General features: G+C 48.1%; 1 protein-coding gene across 1 annotated transcript in view; it reads right to left on the bottom strand.

Moving 5' to 3' along the window:
* LOC135398990 (lysosomal alpha-mannosidase-like) overlaps nucleotides 1-15,707 on the bottom strand; it is a 31,968-nt gene that overhangs the window by 1,906 nt on the left and 14,355 nt on the right. Inside the window, exons 10-17 of the mRNA XM_064630607.1 lie at nucleotides 15,310-15,543; nucleotides 12,201-12,407; nucleotides 11,698-11,810; nucleotides 9,409-9,510; nucleotides 9,274-9,346; nucleotides 6,628-6,714; nucleotides 6,313-6,537; nucleotides 24-155 (exon numbers count right to left, since the gene is read on the bottom strand). Coding sequence (XP_064486677.1) covers nucleotides 24-155; nucleotides 6,313-6,537; nucleotides 6,628-6,714; nucleotides 9,274-9,346; nucleotides 9,409-9,510; nucleotides 11,698-11,810; nucleotides 12,201-12,407; nucleotides 15,310-15,543 — 1,173 coding nt within the window. The remainder of the gene's footprint in view (nucleotides 1-23; nucleotides 156-6,312; nucleotides 6,538-6,627; nucleotides 6,715-9,273; nucleotides 9,347-9,408; nucleotides 9,511-11,697; nucleotides 11,811-12,200; nucleotides 12,408-15,309; nucleotides 15,544-15,707) is intronic.

The following is a 15,707-nucleotide window of genomic DNA, read 5'->3' as shown; positions in this document are numbered from 1 at the left end:
TGGAACTCTACTATGCGACTTACTTGCAAAGAGAAGCGTATCGTTTTGTTGACTAGTCCCACGTGTTCAATACGGAAAAGGATCGTGTTCTTCGATATGGGTTCCAGGGTTAACACGTGCAGTGTGGCTGGAAGTCTGTCTTGCAGCATTGTGCGCTGTGGAAGAAAACACACAAAATGCCGTGTACGACTAGTTGCCCCTTGCCAATCAGGGTACAGTGTATAGCGGCGTACGCACTGCGTACAGACGACAACAACCCCATGATTTAATGATAATGAATGGGGAAATTCGCCACATGAGGTGCTGCCCACTACCCCGAAGCGCAGTGGACGGAATGACATGCGACATGATGATGGGACGATGATGAACGACGCTGAAGTGAGTGGTAGACAGACAGCGGAGTCGGTGAACATAGAGTCACTAAATAAGCTACGCTGATTTAGTGACTCTAGGTGAATAGAACTCAAGACAGGTTACACAGGTGACTGTGTATATTGGTGGTACACGGTAGTAAGCTTGTTGCTCCGTACGCCTCACTGCACGTTGGGCTCGTACCTCTTGTAAAAGCAATGAATACACTCATAACACACACACATTGAGATAGTAACACTCTTAGAGAGCGAAACAGTGGTCAAAGTGCTACTACGGAGTAAATCTCGTGTCCTTAGAATCCTGCCGAATTTATCCCAGCGCAATCAACGTGTCTCTCCGTGTGATGCCCAAGTATCATAAAGTTAATTTCTGGTTTTGAAAAGTATGACGGCGTGAGGTAACCCAATCCGCAATCGCGCCTGGCACAATTGCTACTCGAAGGTCTACTGCCCTCTCCGCACCACAGCTGCTGGCAGTCTTCCAACGTGAGGGTGGAGAGTGGAGACAGGGAAGGGGGGGGAGGAGGAGGAGGGAACCGCTGTTGCTAGGAAACAGACGCCCGAGCTCTCTGTTGTATTTTCCAACTGTTTAATTGACATTACATCAGAGTACATAGGAGCATAGTTTCCATTACGGGAGTCTGTGCGCGACTGACGCGTTGAGCGCATGTTACACTGTGTTGCGCAATATCCCACAGTTGCCAGGGGCGATCGTTTATCTGCCGATATCAGCCGAACACGACATCTCCTCCCCGCCAAATTCTTTAGTCCAGTCCCACAATCAGCCTTTCCGGAGGTCTTCTTTTTCGTTGGGGACGGGGCGTCTTTGCGACTTGTGCATTCCCATTTCCTAGATCAGGGACTGCTGTATTCGGAGCGTGCACATTCTCAGGAGTCGTGTGCAACTCGCTCGGAGGAGTATCTTCTGCTTCTGGTTGGTGTGGTCGATCCGCTACCATGGGCTCTGGAACAGCAGAGTCATTTGAAGTTGGTCCGCGGTTTTCTTCTCGAGCGTTTTGACGTTCGCAGGCACCCGGTTTCAGCTGGTCGATGTGCCGGCGCCAGACTTTGTCACCAACCTTTACTTCATAGGACAATGGTCCGTGGCGTCTGAGGACAAGACCTGTGGTCCACTTATCGGTTCCTCTGTAGTCACGAACAGAAACATGTTGTCCCGGTTCAAAGTAACGTTCTCTTCCATGGTTCCGCTCGAACAATTTATCTTGCTTGTCTCGTATACTGTCTTGAACACTTCTCCTGATAAGTGACAGGCGGGTGCGAATTTCGCGTCCCAGGAAGAGTTTTGATGGAGTTTCCCCAGTAGTTGTGTGGGGGCAAGTGCGATATGCAATAAGGAACTTTGCGAGATTCTCGTGGATACTCCCTTCCCCCTGCATAGATTTCAGGCTTGATTTGAGTGTCTGGACAAAACGCTCAGCAAGTCCATTGGTTGCTGGGTGGTATGGTGCTGTCAAGGAATGTTGAATTCCATTGTTCCTCATGAACTCCATGAACACGCTTGATGTGAACTGTGGTCCATTGTCAGTGACGATACGTTCGGGTATGCCGTTTCTGGCAAAGATCGTCCGTAGGACATCTACAGTGTAAGAAGCAGTAGTAGAGCTCATGACGATCACTTCAGGCCATTTGGAGAAGGCGTCCACAACTACCAGGAACATTTTGTCTTGGAATGGCCCGGCGAAGTCCAAATGGACTCGTTTCCATGGTCCGTTAGGAATTTCCCACGGATGATATGGAGCCTTAGGTGGCTCATTTTGGTTCTTCAGACAACCTTCGCAATTCCTTGCAACAGCTTCGATGTCACGATCGATGTTTGGCCACCATACGTAGGATCGTGCCAAAGCTTTCATTTTAACGATTCCCATGTGACCACGGTGAAGCTCGTCAAGAATTGACTGTACGAGTTTCGCGGGAATGACGGTGCGAGTGCCCCATGTTAGAACTCCTTGTTGCACAGATAGTTCATCTTTGCGTCGGATGTAAGGCACAAGATCTTCGTCTGAGTTAGAACTGTCCCAGCCATTCATGACATTCCAATATATCTTGGACAGAATAACATCTCGTCGGGTTGCGTCTCGCAGTTGTGAATGAGTAACAGGAAGTTGCTCAAATTGGCTTAAATGGTAAAGCTCAGTTTCATCTGGGCCCTCCGGTGGAACATCCGGTAGAGGTAACCGTGACAAACTGTCAGCATTGCCGTTGTCTTCTGACCTCTTATATACTATGTCGTAGTCCATGCCGGAGAGAAAGAGAGCATAGCGTTGGAGACGTGCTGCTTGCATTGCAGGTATACCCTTCATTGGCGAGAAGATCTGCGTCAATGGTTGATGGTCCGTTATAAGTCTGAAATGTCGGCCATATAAATAAGCGTAGAACTTCTGTACTCCCCAGATAATGGCTAGGGCCTCTTTGTCAATTTGTGAGTAGTTCTTTTCTGCCGTTTTAAGGGTTCTCGAGGAAAATGCGATTGGCCTTTCCGTCCCATCGGGCATTTCGTGAGAAAGAACTACGCCGAGACCATGTGGTCCGGCATCACAAGCGAGACGGAGTGGTAGCTGCGGATTGTAGTAGACAAGGACTGTGTCAGACGCAATAATTTCTTTAGCTTTTTGGAAGGCTACTTTGCAGTCTTTTGTCCATTTCCACTTTGCAGATTTTTCCAAAAGTGCGTGCAAAGGTCGCAAAAGATTTGCGCTGTCCGGAATAAATTTTCCGTAGTAGTTGATTAGCCCAAGAAAGGAACGCAGCTGGCTGACGTTTTGCGGTGCTGGAGCTTCAAGTACAGCACGGATCTTGTCTTCGGTCTTGTGTAAACCTTCGCTGCTGATCTTGTATCCGCAGTACACAATGCTGTCCTGGAAGAAGGAGCACTTCTGCAGGTTTGCTTTTAGTCCAAACGATTCCAGGCGCTTGAGGACTTTCGAAAGATTTTCGAGATGATCCTCTTCAGTAGTACCACTCACTAATATGTCGTCTTGCGTTGCATGTGTCATAGGAACACCCTGTAGAACTTGTTCGATGGTGCGTTGCCAGATCGCAGGTGCGGGAGCAATGCCAAACACCATCCTGTTATACCGGAAGAGTCCCTTTTCTGTATTGATAGTTAGCAAATGCTTGGACTTCTCATCCACTTCCATTTGTAGGAATGCTTGCCGGAGGTCAATTTTTGTATATTTCTGACCACCAGATAACTTCGCGAAAATGTCCTCAACCAGTGGTAGAGGATACTGATCCACGACTAAGTGTTGATTGATGGTGCTCTTGAAATCTCCACATATCCTGACTGTCCCATTGGGTTTTACTACAGGAACTATGGGAGTAGCCCATTCACTGACATTGACTTTGGTCAGAATACCTTCCGATTCTAGTCGGTCCAATTCGGCAACGACTTTTTCCTTGAGTGCGTATGGAACTTGACGAGCACGAAGGAACTTGGGCTGAACATTTTCCTTCAGGTTTAAGGTTGCCTTGATTCCATTCAACTTCCCGATGGAGTCTTCAAATACGACCTTGTGAGTTTCTAGAATCTGGTTCAGCTTATTTTTGACTTCTTCTTGAGAAGCTTTCGTTGCAGTCGACGTCTTGAAGATTCCATTTGTTTCTTCAAGCAACTTGAATTCTTGAATCCACTCTCGGCCAAACAGTGCTGGTCCTGGGGTTCTTGCAACGTAGAGTTGGAGCCTTGAACATTTCTCTCGAAATTTTACTTGAACTGTGGCTACGCCATCAGGTACGAAGCATTCACTTGTCACAGTTCGAAATTTCATGGAGGTAGGTTCCAGTGGAATGTGGCTGAAATGCTTCGAGTAGACAACTTGGGGTACAATAGTATACTTTGACCCTGTGTCCATTTCCATTGGAATTACATGACCCTCAATTTCTGGTTTTAACCAAATGGGCTCGCATCCACCACCAGTGACGTGCGCAAGTAGCTCTGAGTCAACATCCTGGCGAATGGTTCCAACATTTTCAGCCTTTGAAGCATTTGTAGTGTCCTTCTTTTTTGTTTGCTTCATTTTAGCTTCAGTGGACGACTTGTTTGCTGCAAGATATCTGCAGGCGGGACGTATATGACCCTTCTTGTTGCAGTGGAGGCATACAGCGTCGAGGTATCGGCATTTCGAAGGAACATGACCCTTCTTGTTGCAGCGGAAGCACTTCTTTTCCTCGTCTCGAACTTTCGAAACACTAGACGCGGCTCCGTTTACGCTTTCTCTTTTGTTATGTAGTTCCTCCACACCTTTGGCTGCGAGCTCACATGACACCGCTTCTTGAAGCGCCTTTGTCAAGGTCAAATCCTTCATGGTGAGCATGCGCTGTTGAACAGAGGTGCTTCGCAGGCCACAGACAAATTTGTCTCTAAGGGCTTCGTCAAGGAATGTGCCAAAATTGCAATGTTCGGAGAGTTTACGTAACTCAGCCAAAAACTCACTTGCTGATTCGGACTGTCCTTGAACACGATTGTAGAAACGATGCCGCTCTGACATTTCCAACGGCGTCGGAGAGAAATAGTCCGTGAGGTACTTTTTGATCTCGTTGAACTTTAACTCCGAAGGCTTCTTTGGGCATGTCAATTTGCGGAGAGTGTTATATGTTTTCGCTCCCATGCTGGTTATAAGCGCTGCCACTTTCTTGTCTTCTTGAAGATTGTTGAGGACAAAATACTCCTCTACACGTTCAACGTACGAGGTCCAGCTCTCGACGTTTTCATCGGAGGCATCAAGTCTTCCGACAAGGGGTGCACTCATTTTAGTAGCAAATTCCTGTACTCACAGTTGGCAGATCGATGATTCTACGTCGTAAGACACATGCGATCAGTCGATGATTCCATCGATGTGGGAGATCCCATCGGTGTGAGAGATCCCATCCTCGTCGCCATTTGTTGTATTTTCCAACTGTTTAATTGACATTACATCAGAGTACATAGGAGCATAGTTTCCATTACGGGAGTCTGTGCGCGACTGACGCGTTGAGCGCATGTTACACTGTGTTGCGCAATATCCCACAGTTGCCAGGGGCGATCGTTTATCTGCCGATATCAGCCGAACACGACACTCTCGATGACGTCACCTACACTTGGAGAGCTTGAAACTATGTGAAGTTTCCCGGTTTCCTTTCGAAGGTTTCGAGGAAGCCACTAATACTCACTCACGACATTTTGTATTTTGCGTGAGTTTGATTCGTGAGTGAGGTTGATTCGGAATATACGAAACAAAACATTTTTAGTCGGCAGCAATGTCGGAAACAGCATTTTTTAATCGGCAGTGTCACTTGAAAGGTTCGGCCGCATCCGGAATCCCATCTATGCAATCAATACCACTACGTTCGACAATCTACCCGGCAAATTAAGTGCTCAGATATTAAATACACAAATTTTAAAGTTCAGCGCTGCTTCCGCGCCCTCATTGGTTCTTAGGGAGTGACGTTTTCTCGGTTTTTCAGAGAGGGACTTCCGGCATGCTCTCAACATCCGTCGTCCGCTCTTGTCAAGTATTCCATCGAATAACAGTCAAACTACGCCACTATTTCGCGTAGGGTTTCCGATACCGTGGTCAGTGGTCCACGAGGAATAGACCTCTGCCCGAGAAATCGTGACGTTGGTGGACAGACTGAAACCGAAACAAATCCGAAGGGGAGGGCTGGGTTCCACGAATGGGCACTCGTTCGCCGCCCCCTATTGAAAGAAAAGTAGGACCGAAGGTCGCCTCCCTTTCAGGGACCATCGTAATCCATCAAGGCAGTGGTTTTCGACCTTGTTCGCCCCCTAGCTTCTAGCGTAGTTCAACTCTACCAAATTGGTGACGCTGTTGAACACTATGACGTCATTTGTTTACACACCAGGGAGAGGTCTATAAGATGACACTGTAGTTTCGAAATCGACTGGAACGGATGCGACCGTCCCTTTAAGGATGTGGATTACCCGTGTGAGCCTCATGTTCCCCAATAGATATGGAGCAACAAAGATGGTGACCGGAAGGTAGACACTGCGCAGAGCCTCCAGTCGAACTCTCGGCCACGATTCTTTCGTCGTTCCAAAAAATACCCGATGCTTTCCGGTCACTATTAGGCCATCGCCGTCGGACCCTGTTTCGTCTAGATCTTCTGGATTTCCTAGCGAGTCGGCTGTATGGTGTCTCCTATGAACCTGAAAAAAAAGGAAAAAAAAAAAAAGATTGCCGCCGCACATTACAGTGCAGGATGTACGGCACTTTTCTTTTATCACGAATATACTTGCCATCAGTTCGATGGCTCCTTTGGACAAGCTGCTACCGCCTTGCGGTCTGTCTGGGATGACGGAGAGCTGTAGCCCAGTCAGAGCGTCCTACAGGATGTGGACCATTGGATTGGATTGCACTATAAAGTACTATGGAGATTGTGGCCCCACAAGTGTAGAGCCGATTATTCCACTCCGTAAAGGGTGGTTGAGTGGTGGTTGGGGATGGGAGTACCGAAATAACTCGGTTCCAGAATAAATTCCCCAAATGACTGTACCGAAATAACACTTTCCCGAAATCATCGTTTTTGAATAACACGTCTCAGTCGAACGTGGATTAAAAGATACAGTGCCCAAATAACACGGTTCCAGAATAAATTCCCGAAACGACTGTACTGAAATAACACGCTCCCGAAATCCTCGTTTTTGGATACCACATCTCAGTTGAACATGGATTAAAAGATACACAGTGTCCAAATAACACGGTACCGAAATAAACTCCCGGAACCCTCGTAGGGAAATAACACATTTTCCCAAAATTTCGTTTCATGGTACACTTTAAGTACCTCGTTCTGTAATCACCTTACGTACGGCCAGGGTAGGCGAGTGGGGATGGGGTCAGTCGGGGATGGGGTCAGTCGGAGATGGAGCCTCGGACTTCTTCAGGGGCCCGCGCCCGCCTGCGGTTTACTGTGACTTGATGATTTGACGAACACACAATACGAAGGGGACAACACAAGACGTTTATTTTGTTTCGCAACGCAAATTATATTCGCTTAGGTACGATCACGGTCCTTGGTACGATCCAAGGGTAAGCGTTCCCATTTGGAGCTGATGTTCAAGGCTTGCAATATTGGAATCTTTTTTCTCCCACGTTTTTTTTTAACGCTTTCTTTGCTCTGCTCCACTGCGTTTCAACAGATGCTTTGACCAGAGCAGTCACCTTGCAACCGCCTGTCCAGTACTTTTGGCACCACCACGTAACAGTACTTGACTTGTTATGCAGCAAGAATAAGTATTTGTACCCCTCAAAGAACGGGCCTTTCTGCGTTGCGATAAACTCCGTTACGGATACTGGACGAAGGCTACGGCGGATATGAAGGAAATGAATTTGTCATGTAACGGGTTAACCTGGGATAGCCATGTGGTGTATGCATAGAACAGATGGAATCACACTTAACAGCAGCTGTGCGAAGCGATACACATCACACGTCGCGCCACAAAGTACAGGGTGGGTGCAGATAAAGTAGCCCCACATTTTCGCACATAGCGCGTTCCCTGCATACCGTACCAACTGCCGGCGCCGCACGACGATGCATTTACGCGGTGCAAATGGAGAAAAAAAAATCGTGGCAACCAAACTCTGCGCAATAAAATCGTTAGCAACGCGAACTTCGCTCCGTGTATTTCCAATGGGACATGGCGGTGGAGCACAGTCGCATCGCCCTACCGCTGGGGGTGCCACTCACGCAGAAACAAAACGAGATCTGGTACGCCTAGCGGTAGCTAGACGCAACTGTGCCGTGACCGCCATATTGACTTCTGCATAGGCAAATCGGGGTACACGGAGAGCAACATTTGCATGGATAATTTTTTTATTACGTGGAGTTTGCTTACTACGATTTTTTTGTTCGTTTTCATCGGATAAACGCGTCATCCCGCACCACCGGAAGTTCATGCGGTAAGCAGGGAACGCCATACGCGGATAAATGTGGGGCTACTTTATCTGCACCCACCCTGTACAACCAAGGGGTTCAACCAAGGGTCCAACCAAGTTAGGAAAGATACTGTACGGCCATTGATACCCGTACGCTGAACTCCAACGCCCATGAAACCTGCAGGATATGTGCCATCGTGGTCAGTCCCGTACGAACACAAAGAAGGAAAAAAGCAGATGGCTCTTGTTGGCTAGCGTAAAAATGGCGCCGTATGTTATTTTGGCGCAATCAGTCGAGATTTCGCCGTTTGTTATACCACTGCGTGTCATTTGGGCACGTTTATAGTGGCACTAGGTAATGTTAATACATGTTATTTCGAACTCGAGCATATCGCAGCTAGGATTTTGGGAAGTTATTTCGGGAATGTGTTATATCTGTCCACAACTGAGTGGTTGATTGATTGACTGATTAAAAAAGGGTGGTTAATGGCTCAGACTTCTAGGGTCTGGAGAGGTCAACGATATGATGACAACGTAAAGAGTGAACAAGTAAAAATCTGAAATGACTTAAAGCAGATCATGGGTGTACAAAGTTCCCATGTGCAATAGCTACGTTCCAGTTTTTTTGTTTTTTTTTTGAGCTGACACCATGCGTCAAAAGCGCTTCGATGCCCCGGAAATATGACAAGTCAGCCATCGTGCACCATGCCTGGCATATCTGGACTTACTAAATGTAGACCGTCGTTTCCACCAAGATGTACTTATTGCAGTAGTAGTACAGAAGTAGTCGTGTCCTTTCTGTCGGGGCGGGGCACGCGCGCATTCTACAGTGACATACAGTGACATACAGTGACATACAGTGACATACAGTGACATACAGTGACATACAGTGACATGCAGTGACATGCAGTGACATGCAGTGACATACAGTGACATGCAGTGACATACACAGTCAAAGAGCGCGCACCATGCGCATGTTAACAATGATCTAGATGGTCAAGAGAGCTTACTTGAATGTAGATCCACGATACAACCGGGTAGTAATTGGAAGACACCGGCAAAGCATTAGGAGATACCTCAAGTCTGAAATTACACTCTTGTGATTGTCATCACGTTAGCCAGCTACCGTGTTCGCCGTGTCTCACCGCCTTTTCATGTTCTGCTTGCCGTTGCCGTCTGTGTAAAACTCTCCGGAATTATCAATATCCGTCTGGAACAGCGTGATGATGTCTGACCCCGTTGCAGTCCTGCAAGAGAAGTTTCTAACTTTTCAGCGCAAGTCATCCTTACAGGTCACCCTCTGTCACGACCGTATATAACTCTCGCAATATCTATAAACCAAGATAACCGAAGAGGGACACCTCAACAACTGAGCTGTCACTATATAGATACGGTAGCCCTACCCACCAGGGATATTCCCGGGATTTGCACCTCGGTGGTGGTGCTGGTGGTGGGGGATTGTGCCGATATCTGCTGCTTTTGTGGCGTTTTTGGCCAGTATCTTTTGGGGGGTTGCAAGATCTTTGGGGGGAGAGGAAGGTGAGGGGAAGGTGTTTGGAAAATACCTCCCTGATAGGAACGGTGTCTCCCACAAGCTCCGTAAGCCGTTCGCACATGGCTATACGAGCAAGGTTTACACTGTACGATAGTCCTTCCTGATATGGAACAGAAGACAACAAGTCACACCCGATGCTTGGTCACTGTCGTCACCAAGTACACACGTTGATAACAGAGCAGACACTTCCCAAGCAGCACAATGTACTGAAAGTCGAGTGCAATAGGGGTGGACGGGTAGGTGGAAGACCTTGAACAGACTGTTGAAACTAAAGAACATTGATAAGACACATACCGTCCACCCCTATTGCACCCGACTTTCAGTACATTATGCTGACTGGGTTCATACACGGTGCCCGGAGGGAAAACACTACCTGGATTTGATTGAATATCAGGAATGCCAGGGGTGGAGTGAGCTTCACGCAGGGTGTCGAACCGAAACGTTTTTCGTTCCGGTTTTCGTTCCGGTTACAATCAAAACGATCCGGTACCGGTTCTGCTCCGGAGTAAAAAAATAACGGTTCATACCGGTTTTTAACCGGTTCCGCTTCTGCTGGGAATATTCATCCCCCCCTCAAAAAAAAGAGATCAATGTTACAAAATGTAAACCCGTTTATTCCGCATACACGGTATTTAATATCAATAGAAAGCTGTGAAATTAGTAGCTCCTGGTTCCTGTAGGTTACTGTCTGTTCAAATGGGCTTTCTCCTTTATTGAAGCGCATGCTACAAACTGATTTGTTTGTCGTGATGTCCTACGTAAAGTACTTTCTTGCTGGGTTGGAGCGATTGCGTCCCATCCGAACGTCTGTTGCTACTGTCTAGCCAACAAGCACCACCGCACGAGTACGACGCAAATCGGGGAACACCTTCATTCACAAACGCGCTCGACGGTTCCGTTTTATTTTCTTCGTGTCCTGTCCACAAAAGAGTTGCCACTTTGCACGGGCTTGCCCTCGCGTATACGTAAATGTATTCAACTTAGCTGCTCTCAAACATAAGGGACGCGTTGCGCGACATTACCGATAAAGAAGCCGTTATGCAGCCTTCTTGGGTCGCTGCTTAGTTGAGGAGAGTTTGGGAGGATCAAATTAAAACGAACACTACGGCACATTGCTAGAGAGTCACATGCACCTCGAAGTCTGTAAGCGCATTCTTTTCACTTGCACTGGACTGCACTACCTTGGACTCCACGCAAGACGGGATTTCGGGAGGTGCACTTTCCAGGTGAAAGGAACTTTATTACTAATGCCTTTCTTTTCAACAGGAAAGTGCAGCACGCAAATAACCCAGTTCGGATCTGGTGCAGGAGGTGCAAGCGAAAAGAATGCGCCTTGTGTGCGTGCGCGAACTATAAACCATTACAAAGGGAGCCTAAGGGTCATACTATACCGACATGCATTCCATCGTAACCGTAACCCTCGTAAAGTATCCATGACATAACTTCAGAGCACACGACGTCTGTTTCGTTCGCCTATCCGTAGTCCAAACCGGCGAAGTTTTCTCTTTGACCGAAAACCGTTAAATATACTTTTCGGTTTCCCTCCTGAGCGAAAAAAACGTATACGGTTTCCGTTCCGGTTCGCACCAAAATAGCGGTTTTTTCCGGTTTTCGGTTCCGGTTTTCGGTTCGCTCCGACACCCTGGCTTCACGCGTTGAAGGGCAGTATCTATCATGGCGAATCCCGAACTTGGGACGTTGTGAGAGAGGGCATCGCCGCCTTACAAACCATTTACGTTTCCCCCACATCCTCTCTCTCTCCCCTTACGATTTCTACGACCGTGACAGCATGGTTGGTTGGTATAAAAAAGAAAAAATAGGTAGATGTTTGCCCAACTCTTACGTTGGGCCGGCTACTCCAGCAGTGTCCAGCACTCACCCAATTGGTCCGACCGTCCACTGAAACTCTATCGTCTCGCTATTTCTGTAAAGCCTTATGACTTGTGAGACGTAGGGGTTATATATCTGGTGGATTTCCTCTACCACTGGACCCTACAATGAAGACATATAAAGTAATATTAAATTTATAACGCTCAATAACCTACGTTCACAGAGAAAACATACACGCAAGGGAGCAGCAGTACGTGGTGTATAGGATGTTGCGTATACGATAGCAGTACATAGGATGAGATGTAATTATGCCTGCAGACATGGAGGGTCTTGTGGGGCTCTGATGCATTGTGCTGAACGACATCGCATTCAGGCGTTCACTGTTGGGGACCCGGCGGCACGGGCACTAACTTCTCCGTTTGCCTTTTCCCATCATAACCATTTCTCCTAAGCAACTCCCAGGATGACGTGAGAAAAGCGAGTGTCTCGATTGCCCTATTGGTTCCCGGACTCACGTGACACTCTCCAGCTCTGCGAAAGTAAATAGCTTACCTTGATGATCCTGTAAGTGACACGTGAAGACAAGTCTTCGGGACTTTCTGAAGCAGAAAATATGTAGTGCCCGGAAACCGCTCCTGCACCTGATGCGGTCGCAACATATGACTGGAACGTCTGGCTGAAGCTGATGACCGTATTTCGATTGCGTAGATATAATCTCGACAAGAGACCCGATGTCGTGTCAACTTCCAGGCGGTAGCGCTGCGTCACATGCGTACAACAACAGCTTTGTTGTAATGATGATGATTGGTGAGTTCAACCGCCTGCGGGGCGGTACTCTACCTCATCATCTCATCAGCTCACATCATCTCATCACATCCTGGCTACAGTCGTGACGGAGCCCACATTCGTGAGGCCAACAAGGGCAAGCCGGTTTTACGTCACCACCACCACCACCACCACCACTGTACCTAATTGCTGCGTCACAGGTATTTCGCATTATGCACGCGACAACAAAGAGCGCCAGTAAAGTGCATGCCAACGGCGTCTAGACAAAACAAGACCCAACAACAAGGCGATGGTGGAACGGCTTTCAACGGGGATTGTGTCCCGTACTGCAATCTCGCTTTTGCCCGAAATCCCCTAATTGATGAGCCACTTAATAAGTTTTAGGCAGCCGGCCTCGGTGGCTCAGCCAGTAACCCAAGATCTCGGGTTCAAACCTTGCCGAGGACGGTAGGAACTTGGTGGAAGGGTACAAGTTGCTCGGACACGCCGTCTTCGGTGAGGGACGTTAAATGTGGTGTGCTGTGTGTCGAGATTTTGGCGCACGATCCTCCAGGAAGGCAAAATTAACCCACAGACCCGACCAGTGTTGCCATCGCTCGTGGTCACCGTTGTCTCACGACGTACGGCTCCGAATTATTAAATATTATGAAATTTTAGGCAATTAGTCACCTCGTAGTTCGTACTCTCCTCGTAGTCGCACAACTCAACTGCGAAAACGAAAGTTAGAGCTAGAGTTACGAGTTAGAAAAAAAAAACAAAATAAGGAGATGGTGGCTCCTACAAAACACAGAAACCAGCTACTCCGAAACACTTACAAAAATGAAGAAGAAAAAAAGAAACTCAAAGAAAACTGCACCGGATAAAAGAAGGTCCGGTATATGTAACGTGGCGAAGTATGGAGATGGGAACCAGACACCGCACCCACATACCTAGCGCAAATAGCATGTAGGGTGCTCCTCTGGTACACCACTTGGAATTAACTCTAACCCGTTGAGGCGTCTTTGTATCACTCTACCCTATAATACCCCATAATGTGCCTCTCCCGTGCATCCCAGCCTGATATCATGAAGGGCTGAGCACATATCCTAGCGGAGGGATCGTAAATGTACGGGCAATCTTACAAACACTCGCATTCAGTTTTTGTCTTACTTACACACTCCTTTCTCGTCGTTCCTGTTTGAGCAACTTGCCACAGGTACGGCGCAGGGACCGCGACACTATACTCTACGCCACCCTACGGCAGAGGAGGCGACATGCGGACCATCTATAGCCCAGGAGGCGTTGGCAGTAAGCTCAAACTTATAAACGCATATTCTCAAACGATCCTCGACTTGACCCTCCACTCCTGCTGCTCCTAGAGTCACTAAATAGGAAGCAGAGTAGCGACACTGAGCCACGCCGACGAGCGAGACCGCCATCTTGAGTCAGGCGCGGCTGCGTCGCGCCTAGCAATGGGTCGCCAATCTCCTCCTTCTCCGGTGGAGAAAAGCGCGCAGACACGTCAGCTCGCAACCCAGGAGAACGGTTTTGCATAGAGGTGACTAAACATGGACGGCCAGTTCTTGGAAGGAGAGACCACGTGACACGATTGGCCCAATCGCGGACACCGAGCGGCGGCTCCGGCGCGGAAAAGGAATGCGATACTCTGTACCCCTATTTAGTGACTCAGCTGCTCCTTGAGACCGGTTTGTGGCTCAAAAATCGACCTCGACTCGAAACATCCTCAAAGTGGGAGGAAATCCTTCGCGCGTTCCTCGAGTGCACCGGTAGCGCCGGTGCTTCCCCCAAGCGCGGTGTCTCTCCATGTAGAGGACCGCTTCTTCCCCGCGAGTCATTGAAGTCAAGGCGGGGCGCGGAATAGGTAAGAATGGACCTTTTTCACATACGCGTCGTACCCTAGCGGTTCTCCAGCGAACCACGCTCGGAGCGCGTCAAAACAAATCCACCTGGGTGGCACAAAGGAGTCCGGAACCGGTCCGGAGTGGGACCCACGAGCTGGTGCCTTTCGTGCGGTCTCCCCACTGGTCTCCACTGCTGTCGCCCCATACTGCGCCATCTAGTGAAGACGGAGATAACCCTCGCCGGCGCCTCAAGGTAATGCGCATGCGCATAAGTCGTTGTGAAAAAGGTCCGTATAGGACCATTAGACGACAGGCTATGGGTTGTATAGGAATGCGGTCCACGTTGCAATGACACGTCACGGATTGAGTTTTGCTTGGATCGAAATTCAGAATGGATCGGGGTTTCCGATGTGTCTGCTATGATAATGAACAATGTGTCGTCAACGTCGTACTAAACTACACCGACCATAGTATAATTTGCAACGTTGGATTCCGCAAGCACGAATCATGCACGGGATCTGCATCGTGATTCCAGAAGTTCAAAATTTCGATTTTGAAAGGGTAGAACCGAGCACACTACAATGACAAGCGACAGCACGCAGTATAGCGTACAATTACGACGTATAATTATAATGACTATCATTTGCGACTTTCGCAAGGACATGCACTACTAGTACGGACATTCTAATGCAAGCTTAAATGACATGATGATACTATAACTAGGCTTCTGACTTTTCGGATTTATCCGACAAACGCCGATAAACTCCCTCCGATGTTTTTTTTTTTTGCAAAAAATCGGGTTTATCCCAGCCTCCGAACAAAACATATATTTAAACAGCCTCCGAATTTTCCAGAATGAAAACTCCGAAAATTCGGAACCCGAACTATAACCATTATTGGCCGCCACCGTTAAGATCGAAATCCCTACGGTGGGGAGGGAAGCTAAGGGCATGGTCGGGTAACCCAGCAGGTCGTAATTTGGTTGTACATGCATATATATATTCAGCCCTATAGAGGAGCAGGAGTATACATACATCGTTTTCTATGAAGCGTTCCTGTTTCTCCAGTTCAAGGTATGGATTCATTGCGGGCGGGATCTCTCGTAAATGTTGGCGCCTGTAGCTCTTCGGCAACGGTTGCTTGGTCGCAACCGCTATGTTGAATGCTGAGAACCCCAGCGCAGGAACGGGCACCACAGTGACTAGTTCCAACGTTGCGTTGCTCTTGCGTTCCGGAATGCGGGTCCGATGTTCCAGCAGTTCGGCAACCTGTGCTTAAAGGCATATACGTAGACAAGACCCAAGGCCACCGAAAGACCGCCAAAAGACCGACAAAGTGCAAAATCCACCCGCATGCCACTACACGTTATACGGACCACAGTGCTACGATTACAAGACTACTACAGTGAACCCTCGTTATTATGACCATGGTC

Source organism: Ornithodoros turicata, chromosome 6 (genome assembly GCF_037126465.1).
Source record: "Ornithodoros turicata isolate Travis chromosome 6, ASM3712646v1, whole genome shotgun sequence".
Taxonomy (NCBI): Eukaryota; Metazoa; Arthropoda; class Arachnida; order Ixodida; family Argasidae; genus Ornithodoros; species Ornithodoros turicata.
Note: the sequence above shows the minus strand (reverse complement) of the source record. Positions and strands in the feature narration are given on the sequence as shown.